Source organism: Odocoileus virginianus, chromosome 4, assembly GCF_023699985.2.
Source record: "Odocoileus virginianus isolate 20LAN1187 ecotype Illinois chromosome 4, Ovbor_1.2, whole genome shotgun sequence".
Lineage (NCBI taxonomy): Eukaryota > Metazoa > Chordata > Mammalia > Artiodactyla > Cervidae > Odocoileus > Odocoileus virginianus.
The window spans coordinates 72,996,019-73,014,656 of NC_069677.1; the positions used below are offsets into that span (position 1 = coordinate 72,996,019).

The 18,638-nt window shown below is 56.8% G+C and overlaps 1 protein-coding gene across 5 annotated transcripts; it reads left to right on the top strand.

The window, feature by feature from the left end:
• The first annotated feature begins 407 nt into the window (after nt 1-407).
• Nucleotides 408-18,278, top strand: AMOTL2 (angiomotin like 2). 5 transcript variants are annotated; one of them, XM_020875295.2, is made up of 10 exons: nt 408-635; nt 3,410-4,207; nt 6,857-7,142; nt 8,211-8,355; nt 8,669-8,761; nt 12,451-12,746; nt 13,490-13,797; nt 14,929-15,146; nt 15,675-15,836; nt 16,573-18,278. In XM_020875295.2, exons 2-10 carry the CDS (start codon nt 3,471-3,473, stop codon nt 16,629-16,631), a joined length of 2,304 nt encoding a protein of 767 aa, XP_020730954.2. In that variant the 5' UTR covers nt 408-635; nt 3,410-3,470; the 3' UTR covers nt 16,632-18,278. The 5 variants fall into 5 exon arrangements, with proteins under 5 accessions (XP_020730954.2, XP_020730956.2, XP_070322822.1 ...); XM_020875297.2 differs by having other exon boundaries at nt 15,678-15,836; XM_070466721.1 differs by lacking the exon at nt 408-635 and adding an exon at nt 1,179-1,259.
• Nucleotides 18,279-18,638: the final 360 nt, after the last annotated feature.

The window sequence follows — 18,638 nt, forward strand, 5'->3', positions numbered from 1 at the left end:
CATCTCTTCGCTTTGGGCACGGTCTGAATAGGGCAGATATGAACATCTTTCCAGTCTTCCCTCCCTGTACAACACACACCCCCCAAGCCCCTCTCACCCCCAACCACGTCCAGCAGCAACACCCAGGGTCTCTCTCGAGGGCATGCCATGTACATTCTCGGTATCGTCCAGCCGATGGAGCTGGAGGAGTGAGAGGAAGGCCAGCTACGGGGCTGAGGGCGGCAAGGGGCCTAGATGGACTCGAGCAGCTCCTAAGGAGAGCGGGGGTCGCTGGCCGGGGAGGGGCGCAGAGAGTCCAGGAGGCCGGGGCGGCCGGGTCCACACCGCCGCCTTCCCGGAGGAAGGCGGGGGCGGGGAGGAGGGCGCTGGAGGAGGCGGAGAGCAGAGGAGGGCGGCGCGCTACGAGGTTATTTGTGGTTCGCTTTGATCCCGAGGGGGAACCTGAAACTCTCACATTCCTGGCATAGCTGCCGCCTCCGGCGCGGGCCGATCCTGGGGCTGCGCGCTGGGGCTGAGCCGCCAGAGCGTCGGCGCCTCAGCCGAGAGCGCACCTCCTTCGCCGAGCTGAGCTGAACTGAGCCGGGCCGGGCCGGGCCGTCGGATTTGACCGCTCGGAGCACCCGCGGGCCGCAGCGGTAAGAAAGGCCTCTTGGCGCTGCGGGGAGCGAGCGGGGCCGCAGAAACGCGCTCCAGCCCGGCCTTTTCCGGGAGAGGGAGCAGAAGCCGAGCGGACCCTGAGTCCTCCAGGAGCGGTGCGCCTTTGCCCGCAACCGGCGGGGCGAGGGCAGCTCCGTCCGGGGGCGCCTTGCAGGTCCCCTGGGAGCTCTCGCAGGCGGCGCGGGTCCCCTGGGGCTGAAGGAAGGGACAGCCCGTGGGCAGATAGGAGTGGGTGTTTGGGAGCGTGGATCTGGGAAGGAGGCGCTGCTTGGAGATCAAGTTGCAGGGCCCGGGGGCTAATTTGGTTCGGTGGGGGGGCTTACAGGTGTCTTTCCTCCCTAACTAGCCCAAGAATTCCTCTTTGTCTTCCTTGGAAAATCCTCTCCGGAGCCACGGTCTGGCTCTCACTTAGAAAGAATGCAGCCTATCGTCCAGCCCGGTGACGTCAGCGCTTGGGCATTTGGAAAACAAAGAGGGCTCGGGAGGGAGGGGGGAGGCGGATCCACGACGCTTAAAGATCTCTCCGGACCACGGCTACCGTCGTCCACCCGCTCCAGGCGCTGCGGCAGCCGCAGGGTGCTCGTGGTCAGCCAGGAGTCCGGGTAGGGCGGGATCCCTGGCTGGGGTGCGATCTGACTTAGAGACCCTCGTTTTGGTTCCTTGGGCCAGAGTGAGCCAAGGTAAAGGCCGGAGTTGTGTGGTTGCTTAGAAGCGGGTGTTTCAGAGAGCCCCGCGAGCTAGCGCAGCAGGGGTGCACGATCCGGGTCGGGGGCGCGGATTTTAGTAACAGCTTAGCTGTGTGCATCAGAGAGATTTGACTGAGACAAACGAGGGCTGTAAGGCGCGGGAAGTGTTCCCTGTTCCCAGGCACACTGTTGGGGGAGGAGAAGGGCTGGAATCTGTCCGGAAAACTGCATTCCCCGGTTCTTCTCTGCTGGAGTCAGCCCAGACAGTGTTTAATTTAGGAAATGCCCCGTGGATGAAACGCTAGGGCGAACTGATTCCTGTTTGTTTTGCCTCGGGTAACTCTAGAGTCTTGCATCTTCTGTATATATGTGTGTGTGTGTGTGTGTGTGTGCGCGCGTGCGCGCGCGCGTCCTATGTATGCGTGTGCCCCTGTGTATGTGTGTGCCCCCTGTGTGTGTAGGGGGTGGGGTGGGGGGATGATGGGGTCCCGGGAAGTGTGAACACCGAGATGTCCTCCAGACCCACCTCCCTCTCCCCAGTTCTGGGCAGCTTGGAGGAGGGAGTGGGTTGGGAATGGCTGCTCTGCCAGCCAGCCAAGCCCTAACTGGGGCTAGCTCTGTGGCAGAGGAGGGCCACACTCCTTCCACTGTCCTCCTGTATACACAGGACCTGTGGAGGCGTGGATTATGCTTGGTCTTCTCTGAATCCCAGCTTGGAGGTTTGTGTTGGAAAAGGCTGTGGAAAGGACGCCAGGTGAGGCGGACAGTCTTCCAGGCCCTGAGCCACTGGGAGCACAGGCTCAGAAGGGAGCACCTTCCTCAGGAGACAGTCTCCCTGCAGTTTAGGCGCAGAGTCACCAGCCCTGGGTGCCTGCAGCCAAGAGCCTCCCGCTTGCTCCCGCACCCCTTTAGTCAACTCAAGCAGTCTTGACCATCAAGATGCTGAGTGCCCACCCTCTTGTGCCTCGAGGACCATCAGGCACTTCGAAGGAGCAAGTGTGTGTGTGGCTGGGGTGGTAATCATAAAATCAGAGACATCGTGCCACCCCTTCTTTTTCCTGGAGCACGTGTGCGCTTACTGTCAGGGCACAGACTATGTGACTGGCCCACAAACCTTGATGGGTGGCACCTTTTTGCCTCCTTTTGCAAAACCACTCTTAGTGTAGTCTCTCTCATCTTTCATCCCTTATTCACCGATCCAGATGCATTTTCTCCTTCCTGTTCACCTTGCAGAGTGACTGCCAAGGTCATCCCATGACAGAGAGGGCTCAGCAGGGTAAAGGGTGGTGAATTAGCTGTGCCAAGGCCATGGCTCAGGCATGCTTCATGCTGTGGGGGCTGTTTGCCTAGGGCTTCTACCAGGCGGGTGCATGCATGCATGCATGCATGCTCAGTTGTGTCCAATTCTTTGCAACACTGTGGATTGTAGCCCACCAGGCTCCTCTGTCTCTGGGATTTTCCAGGCAAGAATACTGGGGTGGGTTGCCATTTCCTACTCCAGGGAATCTTCCTAACTCAGCGATCCATCCCACGTCTCTTGTGCCTCCTGCATTAGCAGGCAGATTCTTTACCACCTCTACCGGGCAGGACTCATGCTTTATCACCTATGATAAAGTAGAGGCGGCGCAGTGGTAAAGAATCTGCCTGCTAATGCAGGAGACACAAGAGCTTAGTGTTTAAAGCTGAACTAGGCCTGCCCTGGACTTTCTCATCAGGCTCTCTAATGTGAAGCTAACTACAGGAGCCAGAGGTTCCTGGTATCTTTCTCTAGACACAGTAAATCTCCATGAATATGATTATAATGGCAGTCCTTTGCCAGGTCCCAGCGCTCTGGGACCTCAATAGCCATTGCCTCTTAATTCTCAACTCCACGAAGCTAGCATTATTTTCATATTTCCGATGGAGAAACTGAGGCTCAGAAGTTAGGTGACTGGCCTTAATCAGTAGGTGGCAGCATTGGCAGTCTGACAGGCCTGTGTGCCCCTCCATCGCCTTGCCCTTAACCAGACAGTAATGGGAAGTCCCCGTGTGCTCCCACTGAGGGCTCTTCTTTTTCTCCTCCTCAGGTGCTCTGGGGCCAGGTGCCACTGGCCTTTGTCCAGGCGGGTGTGTGCAAGCCCAGGGAGCATGAGGACGCTGGAAGACTCCTCAGGTACGGTCCTGCACCGCCTCATCCAGGAACAACTGCGCTATGGCAACCTGACCGAGACCCGCACACTGCTGGCCATCCAGCAACAGGCCCTGCGCGGTGGGGCCGGGGCTGGGGCCACAGGAAGCCCCCAGGCCCCCCTGGAGATCATGGCACCAGAGGACAGTCAGGTGCTGCAGCAGGCCACGAGGCAGGAACCCCAGGGCCAGGAGCACCAGGGCACCGAGACCCACCTGGCAGAGAACAGCCTCTACCGCCTGTGCCCCCAGCCTGGCAAGGGCGAGGAGCTGCCCACCTATGAGGAGGCCAAAGCCCACTCGCAGTACTATGCCTCCCAGCAGGCGGGGCCCTGGCCACACGTGGGGGACCGGGAGCCCCGCGGGCCCCCGGGAGGCAGCCGGAGGCAGGATGAGGCCCTGCGCGAGCTGAGGCACGGGCACGTGCGCTCCCTGAGCGAGCGACTCATGCAGCTGTCCCTGGAGAGGAACGGGGCCCGCACCCCCAGCCACATGAGCGCCTCTCACAGCTTCCCCCAGCTGGCCCGCAACCAGCAGGGCCCGCCAGCCAGGGGCGCCCCCACTGCCGAGGGCCCGGAGCCGCGAGGACCTCCACCTCAGTACCCACACGTCATGCTAGCTCACGAGACCACCTCTGCCGTCACTGACCCGCGGTACCGTGCCCGTGGCAGTCCACACTTCCAGCACGCGGAAGTCAGGTAACTGCCCTCCTTGGTCTTGGCCACCAGGCTCTTGGCTTCCTTCCAGTGTAGTTTCCCCCGGGTGAAGAGCCTCCAGGAGGCTGGTGGGCTCCAGAGGAAGGCCGGTGATTCCCTCTCCCTCCCAAGATGGGAGCTAATGCTGGAAGGAAAGAGGGATTTAGCCAGGGTCACATGAGTACTTAGCAGCATCCCTTGCTTTAATTTGGAGACAGACACCATTGCCTAATTGGCTGTAGCCGTCAAGTAACTAGGGTTCTCAGAGGCTGTCAATTAGAGCAGGGGGCTAAAGGTTAGATTTCAGAAAGAACTTCCAAGGACTAGAGTTGGGAATCTTTCCCAAGTTAAGTGGGAAGAAGGTGGGACCTCCTCTGGAGGCTTCTAAAAACAGAAGTCTTTTCCTCTCTGCTGTCCGTGATTTTGGGGAGGCATTCCTAAGTGGAGGCAAGGAAGAAAGGACCAGATGGCCTCCGGACAGATCTCTCCTCTCCTACACAGGGGCAGGAGCTGCCCTGGTACTGCCATCCATTTCCGTTCATGTTCTTCTGTGTGGTCCATGGGGCAGGAGCCTGGGAGAAGGTTCTTGTTCCAGGTGAGACCCTTTATGTGGAGGCTCCAGAGCAGCTGCCGGTGAGAAACTCAGCTTTTAATTCTGAGAGTGAAGGGAAGCCTTTAGAGGATGTGATTTGGTGTCCCTTTTCAAAAAGGTTCCTCTGTTGCTTGTAGAGAATGGATTCTAGGGGCATGAATGGAAGCAGGGATGCCCAGGAGGGGCAGGAAGCCCAGAGACTTTTCAGAAATGAGGTTCCTAGAAATGAGGCTTTCATTTGGCCGGGGACCTTCTCCTGAGAAGCTGGCACACGCCCTTTTCACACGCCCTTAATTCTGCCCCCACCCCCCACCCCACACACAGGGGTCCAGGAAACCCCAGTAGGGGGGCCTGAAGGCTTGCAAACCCCCTTCCTCTGGTGCCCCAAGGTTCAAGTCTGGTTTTCTTTGTGCCTGCTGAGTCCTCATTTAGTCACCTGCTTTCCCACTGTGCAACCTTTCCGGGGAAAGATGCCTTTCTCTGCTCTCGAGAAATGAGTGATGTGATGGCTCTGGAATGGAGGCACCAGAGGACTGAGCCTGTGGGGTTTTGCCAGCCTCAAGGCCCCCCCTGCCTTATCTCCCTTCTCAGGGCTTGGTCCTGGAAGAGTTTCAGAAGCTGAGTTGTGGTTTCTTCTTTGGACCATGCTTATTGAGCCCTGTCAGGAAAAGATAATGTCGTGGAAAGGAAGTAGGCTGTTTGCGGGAGAACAAAAAAAGTGGGGGTGGGGGGAGCAAGTGTGAAGGAAAGGAGGCTCTATTCTTTCTGAGAGCCCAGTCATCCCCAAAGAATGCCATTTGTGTCTGCTTGGCCTAGAGCAGGGGAGCGAGTTGGAGGGAGCCAACCCAAGGTGCCACATTTAGCAACACAGGGAGAGTTTGCACATTCCAGTGGGGTACCCTCTCAGCTCTCACTGGAAGCTCTACCTTGCTCAGGAAAAGAAATACATCTGCCAGCCTCTCCTTCAGCTAATCTGCTGAAGATTGTTTGCTGGGAACTGGCGGCAGGACTTAGCCTTAGGTCTAAGAAGAGCAGGGGAACTGGAGTCTAGAGGGGGAAGGATGAAGGGGAGGGATGAGGGGAAGGGCAGGCATGGGTTCTGAGGCGATGGATTCATCTGGGGCTTCTGGGACTTGGGAAAGCTCCTGGTGAAACTGAGGCAGTCTAATTCTCTTACATCTGGAGCCACGGGGCCCCAGAAAAGCTGTGTGACCCCACATGCTCCTTCCTTTGACATGGGACCCCAGTACCAGAGGCCAGGAGAACACTGTCCCTAACTCAGGCTACTGTAATAGTTCACAGGTGGCCCCTTCACCCTGGATAATCCGCTGTTTGGGTCACATTTACTCTTTGAGCAGAGAGTAGGCTGTGGTCTCCACTGGAAGAGACAGAGGGTGGGCTGTCACTGTGGAGATGCCCGCTGCAGGCCCAGCACTCTGCCAGGCAGATGTGGCCCTGACAACCTGCCTGAGGCTAGAGACTCTCACCCTCCTAATTGGGCATGGTCCCGTGCACCATGGACTCAAACAGTGGAGCCAGAATTTGAATGCCTGATCTGTCAGACTCTGGAGCCCAGACTCAGCCTGACATCTGTCTCACCACTCTAACCTTAGCCACAGTCTTCTAAAAATGTTTCTTCAAGGGGTGACGGGACTCAGAATAGGAGGGAGAAGAAGCGAGTGTGCTGCGTGGGCAGGTGTGTGTGGAGGGCCTGACACCAGCAATGGGAACAGACAGGGTAGCTGCTGGGGCCCAGGAGCCTGGAAGGTTGTGAGTTTCAGTCATGATGAGTGTGGCCTCCAGACTCAAAAAGAGCTGCCTATGGCTGGGACTGTTCAGGCTGATCCCCAAGGCCTGGACCACAGGAGGCTGGGCATGAAATAAGTGTGCTGATGGTAATGCCCTGCTTCCCTGGCCCTTGAGGGTCTTGGGGACACCACGTGGAAAGACCTTCCCCAGAGGTTACTGCCTAACGCCGCAGGAAAGCTGTCTGCCCGGGAGGGCTGGGGCAATTCTCTGTGGCTCCGTGGTCTCTGAGGACCGTCTCTTCTGTCCCCCAGGATCCTGCAGGCCCAGGTGCCCCCTGTGTTCCTCCCGCAGCAGCAGCAGCAGTACCAATACTTGCAGCAGCCTCAGGAGCGCCACCCACCCCCACACCTGGCCGCCCTCAGCCCTCCTGGGGTGGAGGGCCCGGCAAGCACCCAGGCCTCTTTGGCCACCTCGGGCAGCACCCACCTGGCCCAGATGGAGACCCTGCTGAGGGAGAATGCCAGGCTGCAGAGGGACAATGAGAGATTGCAGAGGGAGCTGGAGAGCACAGCGGAGAAGGCTGGCCGCATCGAGAAGGTAGGCCCTGCCGAGGCCTCAGAAGCAGGGGGGAGGAAGGGAACCCCAGCAGGGCTGACCCGGGAGGGGGCTGTCAGAAGGGAGGCAGAGGAGTCTGAAAGCTGGTCTGGCTGGGCTTCTCAGCTGCCCCTCGGGCCCCCCACCCCCATCCCTCATGCACCCCTCCCTGGCTGACTCCAGACAGCTGGGGAGCAGCCGGCAGAGCAGGCCCAGAGCACGAGCAGTTGCTGCCCAGTGGTGGTTAGAAAGAGCCCATTCACCGACTCCTTCATGGTCGCACCCTTCCCCTGCACACGCCCCCTCCGTGGACACCTCCCACAGAGAGCCCTTTGTATCCCCCACACAACAGCAAGTCTGTTCCAGGCCAGCCCTGGTCACAGGGAAAGCCCCTCCTCTTGGCAAAAAATGAGCGACTTATTGGAATCACGGGCCAGCTAGGAGCACGTGCGGAACCTGCCAGCTGCCAAGTGGGTGGGGCATCCGGGGCCAGGCTGGCCCTGTGGGGTGAGGGCTGGAGGGGCACATACTCCAGGCAGCTCAGGCTGGATCCGGTGCTCCCTTCTTAGTGAAGGGTCACCTACTGTGCACTCAGCCTTAGCAGGTAGCCTTAGGCTTCCTGTGACCATCCTGTGATCTCCAAGATAGGTCCACCCCCCAGACCATGGTTGGAGCCTCAGTGCCTGATCCTGGTCCATTGTGCTCAAATTTCTCACTAGAAGCCAAACAAAAGGAAAATGCTTCTTTCTGGCCACTAGGCACCAGGAAGCTGCCCTCGGTCACCCTGGAGGCAGCCCCTTCCAGAGAACGTGGCCTTGTGTTCACTGAGGACCTTGGGACATAGAGGGGACCCTGGCTTGCCTGTTCCAGCAGTCTGGTCCCTCTCTGGAGGCTACAGGCTGCAGCCCGTCCCACTCGGGCTAGGTGGGTTTTCTGCTGTGGCTTTGTATCTTCTCTCACCCTTTGTGATGGAGAGTCAGCGATCAACCCTGGCCTAAGAAGGGGACCTTGATGCCACTGCCACCCAGGGAGATTTCCCCTTCCTTCAGCTCTGCTCTCTGCCTCTTGCAGCTGGAGAGCGAAATCCAGCGGCTCTCCGAGGCCCACGAGAGCCTGACAAGGGCCTCTTCCAAGCGAGAGGCCCTGGAGAAGACCATGCGGAACAAGATGGACAGTGAGATGAGGAGGCTGCAGGACTTCAACCGGGATCTTAGAGGTGAGGACCGCTCACGCAGGTGGAGGAGCAGAGAGCACCTATGGACAGCTTGAGTCCACTGTTCTAGGACATCATTCAGAATCTCTGTCCTCTGCAAAAATAGTATAAATCAACTCAAACCTTGGGGCCCTCCTGGAGCTCTCACCCATGTGGCCCAGGGTGACCTGGGGCTTCCCTATGAGCCCACCCCCAGCTTGGAGAATGCAGCCTGACAGATAGTTCCCTGGTTGGGGTGGTGGGGGTCACCCCAGCAGGCAGCTTCCCCTGTACTCAAAGCTTTCTCCTTAAAACATCTTTTCTTCGTTTGAAACAGAAAGATTAGAATCTGCAAACCGCCGCCTGGCAAGCAAGACGCAGGAGGCCCAGGCAGGCAGTCAGGACATGGTGGCCAAGCTGCTGGCTCAGAGTAAGTAGGGGGCCCACTCAGGAGCCCAAGCAGAGGTGTGGCTGGTGGGACCAGGAGAGCTCCTCTTGAGGGAGGGTTGGCCTCCTCTTCCAAAGCAGGCTTGGAGTGTGGCTTTACCGAATGCCCACTATGCACCCATCACTGGGCTGGACTCAGGGGAGGGGCGGCTTCCCAAGAGGAGCAGGATCTGGTTCCCTGTGTACTGGGGAGATCAGTGGGTCGAAGGACAGCTGGGGAGGTGTGCTGACCGTCAGTTCAGTGTCCTTTAGAAGCAGTTGAGGAGAGCCGAGCACTCGGGAACAGGTGGGATGAGAGAGAAGGAAGAGTCTGAGTCTCCCAGGGGTGGACATGTGGAAAGCTGGGGAGCATGGTGAGGCTGGGCCATAACAAGTGTTGGCCAGCCAAAAATGGAGCTTCACAAACAGGGCACCCTAAAGAAGGAGATCAGGAGGCTCCCCTAAAAAGGATAGTCAAAGGCTTCTTGAAGAACAGATGCGTTCATTGTTGACTGGCCCATGCAGTCACTCATTTGTTCTCCAGCACAGCTGTGCTGAGCCCCTGGCAGGAATGCAGCAGAGTGGGAACAGGTCAGGAAGGTGCCAGGACAAGGTCAAGAGAGGTGGGGAGCTTGAGGAAGGAGCAGGGTCTTCCTACCATGGATTCCAGGGAACAAGGATGGTCTGGCCCCAGAGGCCAGTGATGGGGGGTGGTCCCCAGCACCCTGAGAGAGGGGTATTGTGGGGTGGCAAATGAAGCAGCAGCAGGATAGCTCCAGTGGAGGTGGAAGCAGTTTGAAGGAAGGGGGGGACAAAGGAAGCCACCAACTCAATAGTAGGAAGAAGTCTATAGCCTTCAGAAGAGACAGAGAGGCTGTTATTGATAAGCTCCTCCCGTCTGCTACTGCCTGCAGTAGTGCTGTTTGAGTGTTTGCAAAGGAGTGCACTGCGGCAGCTGGTGTCTGGGCAAGGCTGCCTTGGAGGAAGGAGGAACCCCTGCAAAAGCTTACTGAGCTTAAGCTAGATGGTTGGGGGTGTCTGGAAGCAGAGAGGCAGCTTGAAGACTGAGCTCTGACTAGCAGCACCTACCTCCTCATGCAGGGCTCAGGCCTGGACAGGGTGGCCCCCAGGGGAATGGGGGAGTGCAACACTGAAGGGCTGAGGGTTGAGGGTGGGCAGGAGGTAGGAGGAGGTGACTGAAGGTCTCTGGGAGGGAGAGGATGGTGGTCAGGGCTGGGGAGTGGGGATAGCCCTGGGGGGTCTCTTCACTGCGAGTCCGGAGAGGACGAGTTGCTGGAAAGGGGCAGAATGGGGCCAGGCTTTGCCAAAGAAAGGAAGTCACGGGCTGGTTCCTGGGAGCAGGCAGGGGAGGGGCCCGGGGCTGGCCAGCCTGGAGGCGTTTCCGCTGCCTGGGGAGCGAGGCTGTTCTTGGCTCCTGGCTGGAGCCATTAATCTCCAAGCGGCGGGTGACCTGGATGCCGGGCATTCCTGAGCCCGGGCTGTTCCGCTGCGCGCGCCTCCCCCTCCCCCCACACTCCTGCCTGTGCCCCGCCCGCCACGCTGCAGGGGACGGACAGTGGGACAAAGGGACTGGGACTTGTTTTCCCAGTGGCACCTTGCTTCCTCCAGGGAGGGCCTCCTGCTCCCTCCACTGCTCCCCAGCCCATGGCCTCCTTCTGTGTCTCCCGAATCTGCTCCCACCGAAGCCTGGAGGCGGCCGCATCCTCCCCCCAGAGTTTTATCCTGGTGGCTGGGGATGGCCAAGGTCTCAAGCCTCCAGCTCTACCAGGGCCTTCAAAGTTAAAGTGTTAGCTGCTCAGTCACTTAAGACTATTTGCAATCCCATAGACTGTAGCCGGCCAGGCTTCTCTGTCCGTGGGATTTCCCAGGCAAGAATAATGGAGTGGGTTGCCATTCCCTTCTCCAGAGGACCTTCCTGACCCAGGGATCGAACCTGAGTCTCCTGCATTTTAGGCTGATTCTTTACTGTCTGAAGCACCAGGGAAACAGCCAGGGCGTTTGAGGTGTGCAAGGTAGCAGGAAACTTCTGGAAGTCAAAGGCTGGGTCCTTGGTACCCTCCCCAAGGGCTGAGGAAAGCCAAACTACCCTTCCTTGCTCCTGACATCCAGGAGCAAGAATCCTCAGGAAACCAGAATCCTCAGGGAAAATGTCTGTGGTTGATCTCACCTTTTTTCCAGAGCCAGTGCTAGTAGGAGAGTGTGGCCCCTATCACCAGTGCCATCTGCTTTCCTACTAGGCAAGCAGTACAGACTCCCAGCTCTGGTCAGGCCCTGCCCACCCTGGGCATCTGGCCGTGAGTCCTGAGGCCTGGTTCTCCCAGCCGAGTCCCCCTTGGGCAGTTTCCTCTCACCCAAACCCCAGATTTTGAGGCCATAAGATGGGACCATCTAAGACTGGGATGAGCTGCCAGCCTCTGACTAACTCTATAAGCTGTCCATCGCTGTGAAGCCTCCCAGGACAGGGCCGTTGTCTCTGGGTCCAAAGTCCCAGTCAGCACTCCTGCCTGCCCCCTCCACCCCATTCAGGTGTCAGGCCAGCTCAGAATGAAAGGCCCAGTGTTACTGAGTTTCACCAACTTTTCCCTTTGCCCCAAAGAATGAGGTGGGCCTGGGCCCAGCCTTCAAAAATTCAGAGTGAACCAGAGCCGACCTGGGTGGCCTGTGTCCTCCTGGGCCCTGTGTAATTGAAACCTCCTTTCTGCCTGCTGGATCTCAAGCCTTCACTCTTCTGTTCCAGGGTCTATACTGTCCTTCCTGATAGGTATTTAGCCACACGTGGCCCAATGATGAAAATTAATTAAAATGAAATAAAATGAAAAGTTTGACTCCTCCCTGGCACTGGCCACATTGCAAGCGCTCACTGGCCACATGTGCCTAGTGGCTGCTGCCCTGCTTGGCACAGTGTGGAGCAAGTCCGTTACAGCAGAAAATTCCTCTGTGCTGTGACAGTGCTGCTCGAGAGATGGTGCCTTTGAGTCCATCAGGCAGGTCCCTTGGCTGGTTCCCCTCTGCCTTCCAGCAAGGCAGGCAGCCTGCACACTAGGGGTGAGGGTGGGGGTGCCTGGTTCTTGAGAGGCAGGCGAACTTTGATCCCTGACCATTCACCTCCTATTTCCTCCTCTTTAAGGTGGGGATCACAGATCCCCGGACTGTCACTGGAGGCTTCAGGGAAATAAGATGTGTAAATGCCTGACTCCTGGGGCAGCACATGGTGGTTCTTCCACCGTGACAGTTGACCACGTGACAGTCCATCGGAGCCTCTGTTTTCTCATCTGGAAATGGGCATCGCGGTTCCTGCCTGCCCAGTCTCTAGTATCACCATGAGGCTGAAGGGAAGTTGTGAATGTGTTTTGGAGATGGTGACACCCAGCGCAGGTGGACAGTGTCTCGGGCTGTCTCCTGGCAAGGCCACGTCCCAGCAGAGGAGCAGTGTGGCCCAGTTATCACTGCAAGGGCTCTGGTCTGACATTGACATTTGCTCAGGCCTTAACCTGAACTTCAGTTTCCTGGCCCATACAATGGGGTTAATAAGGGTACCTAACTCCTGTGTTACTGAGAAGATGCAGTCAAGCTTGAGCAGCGGTCAGCACAGAGCGTGGCACATGGTGGGTGCTCTCCGGGGCAGCGAGGGAGCTGCCGTCCCTGACCATGCCCCTCCCTCTCTCGCTGCAGGCTATGAGCAGCAGCAGGAGCAGGAGAAGCTAGAGCGGGAGATGGCACTGCTGCGCGGAGCCATCGAGGACCAGCGGCGGCGGGCCGAGCTGCTGGAGCAGGCCCTGAGCAATGCACAGGGCCGTGCGGCAAGAGCTGAAGAGGAGCTGCGGAAGAAGCAGGCCTACGTGGAGAAGGTGGAACGGCTACAACAGGCCCTGGGGCAGCTGCAGGCTGCCTGCGAGAAGCGAGAGCAGCTGGAGCTACGTCTGCGGACGCGCCTGGAGCAGGAACTCAAGGCCCTTCGTGCACAGCAGGTGAGCTGGGAAGGCCCCAGAGCCCCTATTGAGATCCAGGCCTGAGCCCTTTTGGAAAGTTAGGACCACCTGGGCTAGCGTTGCCGAAGGCCCCTCCCGGCCCATCAGTCTCAGCAGAGGCCTTGCCCCTTGGCCATATGCCACCCTCAGGGACTCGGAGCCTTGGGCCTGTATCCTCAGCAGCAGCCAGGATTGGCACCCTTGGTCTCTGGAGAAAGTCTCTCAGGAGCTGTGATGGAGGGGACTAGCCACCTCTTATGCGTCTCTCTGAGATCAGGAGTGGGAAAGATAGTTGCCCAGATCCTGAGCAACTTTTATCCTCACTTTGGTCTGTGTAAATAGCTCTCGTGTTTACAGACCAGATAGAGTTCTGTCTCCACCACTAACCTCACCCTTCCCACAGAAGTAGGGTGACCAGAGCTCCTGGATTGCCGGGGTCTGTCGTAGTTTACACCAATTGTCCTATGTCATTAAGTCACCCCTTCCCCAGTTCAGAGGACAATGTATATGGTCACTAGGCAAAAGCAAACCCAATCTCCTCTGCGCCCTTGGCCACAGTATTTGGGACAAGGGTGTGGGGACCTGTGGCTCTCCTTTGTCTCCTGCTGGAAGCAGGCTGTGCAGACTGCGTGGTGCCAGCTGATCAAGCACTGGCTTCAGGGAGATTCCTCCCGTGGCGGTGAGACCCTGCAGCCAACACACCCCACCCTCCACCCCTGACCATGGTACCCCTCTCTCTGCAGAGACAGGCAGGCAGCCCCGGAGGTGGCGGTGGCAGTGCTGGGACCCCAGAGCTCAGTGCGCTGCGGCTCTCGGAGCAGTTGCGGGAGAAGGAGGAGCAGGTGCTGGCGCTGGAAGCTGACATGACCAAGTGGGAACAGAAGTACTTGGAGGAACGTGCCATGAGGCAGTTCGCCATGGATGCGGCCGCCACGGCCGCCGCCCAGCGCGACACCACTCTCATCCGGCACTCGCCCCAGCCGTCACCCAGCAGCAGCTTCAATGAGGGCCTGCTCACCGGCGGCCACAGGCATCAGGAGATGGAAAGCAGGTTGGACACTGCAGGCCGGGTACCTGCGGCAGGGGGTTGGGGGTAGGGTGGGATTTGTCCAGCCCTTGCCTGGTCCTTAGGTCTTCCCTGGACGGTTAAGAGTCTGCAGGAGACTGGGGTTCAATCCCTGGGTTGGGAAGATGCCCTGGAGAAGGAATGGCAACCACTCCAATATTCTTGCTTGGAGAATTCCATGGACGGAGGAGCCTGGCGGACTACAGTCCATGGGGTCGCAGAGTCGGACTTGACTGAGCGACTTCATTTCTTTTCTTTGCCTGGTCCTTAATCCATGATAATCCATGTTAAATACCCCTCACTCTGCCCAGCCTAACAATCCCTCCTACTTCTGAGCTGACCCCCTGCTTTTCGGCACAGCTGGCATTACAGGCTATTCTTTCTCAGAGGTGCCAACCGAGTCGTTGGTCTGCCCAGGAGACTCCACTCTTGGATGACACCCAAGGCTCCAGGCCTCCACCTGCTCCCCCACCTCGCACCGTGTAAATCAGAGAATTAGAATTCCCTGGTGGCTCAGACAGTAAAGCATCTGCACACAATGCAGGAGACCTGGGTTCGATCCCTGGGTTGGGAAGATCACCTGGAGAAGGAAATGGCAACCCACTCCGGTACTCTTGCCTGGAAAATTCCATGGATGGAGGAGCCTGGTGGGCTACAGTCCATGGGGTCGCAAAGAGTCGGACACGACTGAGCGACTTCACTTCACTCACCCTACATGCTAGGTACCACCCCAGAGCGAATGTGGCCTAGGCCCCTGGCCTGTGGGGAGCTGGAATTTCACTCTGGAGACAACTTAGAGGCCCCACAAAATTTCCATTTGACCTCTTCCTGGCTCAAAAACACAAGCAATCAACTTAGCTCCTTTGATCAACAGCCCTACTACCATCATCAGACGAACCCAGAACCTACCCCTGGGTTTGCCAGTGTGGAAATGGCCCAGCCTCTCATGCACTGGTAGTTTTCAAAGCCTCCCATTGCAGAGCTCTGATGGCACTTCTGAAGGCCCCAGCCTGGCTTTAAGGAAGGCTTACCCTCCAGCTTCCGTGAGGCGGGGAGGGCGGGGAGGCCATAGGATCTGTGGGTCCGAAGATGCAAACACGGCCTCTCACCCCTCAGGTTGAAGGTGCTCCACGCTCAGATCCTGGAGAAGGATGCGGTGATCAAGGTTCTTCAGCAGCGCTCCAGGAAAGACCCTGGCAAGGCCGCCCCAGGCCCCCTGAGGCCTGCCAAGTCCGTGCCATCTGTCTTCGTGGCTGAAGCAGCAGGGACCCAGGGCTGGCAAGGACACTCCTCCAGCGAACGGCAGGTGGATGCCTCTGCCCAACTGGCTGCAGGTGAGAGGAGGTGGGTGGGTGGCAGAGGCTAGGTTGTTCTCAGGCCTTTCCTTCCAGAACTGAAGCTCGGAGAAGCTAGGCGTCCCAACTCCTCACCCACGGGAGCCGGCTTACAGTCTGGCTCCACTGACCTTGCAGCCTGCAGCTGTCCCCTGGTGTGACAAGGCAGACTATAGCCCCCATCTCTGGAAATTCCACCACCCTGGCCCCAGCCACTCACCATCAAAGTAAAAATAAACTTGCCCTGCAGAGGTACCTTCTGGGCCAGCACTTCTACTTCTCCTCCTAAGCAGACGCCACGAAATCCAGGAATTCTTACTCTTTTAAGATTTAATCTACAACCTTTTAAGAAGGCTTCTTCCACTCCAAGCTTTTGGAACCCAGTCCTGTTTGGAAACAGGAGTGTAATCAAAGTTCTTGCAAATCATGAGCAACTAGCATCCCCAGGAGGTGTCGTTAAGTTAGGGTCTTCTTCATGGGGGCTACATATTGTGGACAGGGCAGTAACTGAAACTCCTGCCTTCCTAGCAGACAGGGCCCCGCTGGAGGAGCCTGTGACTGTGGCTCCCCTCGCTGCCCACGCCAAACATGGGAGCAGGGATGGGAGCACCCAGACTGATGGCCCCCCGGACAGCCTGGAGCCTGACAGCCTTTTGGGGTGCAGCAGTGGCCAGAGAACAGCCTCACTGGGTAAGTCTCCCCCAACTTTTGTGGGTGGCTGAGGGCACCCTGGGGTGTGAGTCCCGCCCCCACTCATTGCCCACACTCCACGGGGAGCCCTGCATAGGGAGGGTGAGCAGGATGTGGGACCCACCTCAGTACCGGGGAGAGAGCTGGTTGGATATAGGAATAGGGGAACTGGAAACCCTAATTACAAACAGATCTACCTGGGAGGCCCTTTATCTCCTCTTCAGAAGTCTTCCTTAGATCTTTAATGGCCAATCTGAACATCTTTTTTTTTTTTTTCAATCTGAACATCTAAGATTATGGAGTTTGGCACTCCCAAGTTAGAAGACTTTGTTTTAAAAGAGTCCCGGAAGGAGAAATTTGAGAAGATGCCATTGAATGTGTTTGCTCTCTTTCACATTAGCCTTTGCATAGTTGCTTATGCCTCACCAGCTCAGGGAACCACAGGCATGGAAAGAATGTGGTAGCCTCCCTCCCTCTGTGCTCTCCACCCTCCCTCCAAGCCCTCCAACCACTTCCTAGTTATAAACATTTGCATCTTCCACTCTGGAGGCTGGTGGTCTGGATGGAGAGCTGGGAGGGAACAGAGCTCTGTGATTGGTTGACCAAGTTATGGGGACCTGGGCGGCTGAGGTGGGAAAAGTTGGTGAAGATAGAGCCTATCTTTAAAATGTTACTGGATTTAAAAGACTAGTCTAGTAACCCTCGTTGGCATGTGCCTGTGCTCTTATCTCTCCAGACTCCGTTGCTATATCCAGAGTCCAGGACTTTTCCGACATGGTGGAGATCCTGATCTGAAGGAGGTGGCACCTTGGGGACTCTGAACCATTTCCTGCTACCCTCTGCCACACGGCCATTCCAGCAGGATGCTGCATGGGAGAGGGGAGCTGTGAGCACCCGTCCCCCGAGAAGACCCTGTTCCTTAGCCCCGTGCTCCTCCTGGGCCCATGCAGCCTGAGGACTGGACCTTTACCTGGCTTGCTGCCAGGGTAGCAGTTGAAAGCTCAGAAGGGAATACTGCACCCACACTGGGCACTCGGGCAGGGAGGGAGGGGATATGTTGGTTTGGGGGCTGATTTCCAAGGATGGCTGCCCACGGACTCCAGGTGGCCTGGCTCAGTGTGGTCCCTCCACCTCCATCTGCTCCTCAGCTCCTCACTGCCTCCTGGGGATCACCCGGACTTGAATCTTGGCGGCCTGTTGAGCGTGTTAGTCCTGCAGAGCCCACAGCGCCTCCTGCACTGTGGAGAGGACTGGGATGTGCCGTGCAGTTTGTACATAATTCCCTTTCTTGTGAAACAGAAGATTGAAGTGGGCTGCTTCAGATTCGCCCCCTCATTCCATGCTCCCAGCCCTGCTGCCTCGGTTCCTCCCAGTTATCTCCCCTTCTCAAGTCCCTGGTCCATGGATTTTGTTACTGCTTGATCCACGGGATGTTGGCTGCTTTTTCCCCATCTTGAGCCCTGTTTGAAATGCCCAAGGGACCTCACCACCACCAGCCTCTTGAAATGGCTCCACAGCTCCTGTCCCTGGGACATCTTGTCAGTTTGGTTATGAACCCTGAGCTAGATGAAGTCCGCCACCACGCCCATCTGCCGTGGTGGGCTTCCCAGCACCAGTTCTCTGAAAGGAAACTGGAGAGATGGCCTTGTTCTCATCAGAGTCTTTGTTCCCCCTGGAGGCACTGGGAGAGGGAACTATGCTGGTGAGAACTAGTCCATGAGCTGTAAGACATGACTCAGATGGTCCTCTGAATGGAGCCCTATCACAGCATGGCGCCCTGAGGCTGGCTCCTCAAGCCGCCAGCGCGCAGCACCCTGAAACAGGGCCAGCGCTCGGGAACTGGAGTGCAGTGTCCGATGGCAGCCTGCCAGTGGCAGTGACTTACTTCTGGTCTTAAAGAGTCTCCCAACTCAGCCCCATGAGTGACTGGTGGGTTTTCGTGGTTTGTCTCAACTGTTTTTAGTTCTCCTTGAGTCTTTGTTTTTGTTTTGTTTTTCTTTTACTGTTTTTAGGTTTTTGTATGTGTTATTTTATTCCTATGGTTCCTCAAGTTTCCTTTTTAAACATTCGCATTTGCTGGACAATTGCATATTTTTTTAAATCCCCCTACCCCTCTGTAAAACTGAAAAATGCATTTGGTTCATGTGCATTGTTTACAAAACAAAAAGAAAAAAAGAGAGAAAAAGGCAAAAAAATATTGTGAAAGGAAAAAAAAAAACAACTTAATATATTTTGGATTAATATTTGGTATTTCTTTTTAAAGTATTTTTTTTGTGCTGTGAACATTTTCTGCCAAAGACCATGATGTGTGTCTGTATGTTTAAGTTATCGTGAATATTTAAAATGTAAACATGGCTGTTTTGTTATGCTACCCTGTACCAGGATTGCTGCTGCATTCCACTGGGTATAACAGTATTTTAATTAAAAAAATTTTTTTTTTAATTAGAAGCAGTGTGTTTGTACAAGTGAGGGACTGCACTGAGGGGTAAAGGAGAGACGGAAGGGACTTCGGGAGGGGGCCTCCCATGTCAGTCCCCAAACACTCTCAACACCGAGCTATACCCCCACTCTTCCACCCTGTGCTCCTGGGCGCCTTGGTTCTTAAACACCAGAGTATGTCCATAAGCCGCCAGCTCAGTAACTGCTGTTTCTCATAGGAGAGGGGTGAAGGGTGCTGGCTTCCATTTTCTGATAGTGGGAAACCTTGGGGAAAGGCAGGTCCCTCCTTAATTTCAAAGCTTGGAGTATACACAGTGTAATCTCTTCGAGGATCCAAAATTCCTGTGAATTTGGTGAGGCTGC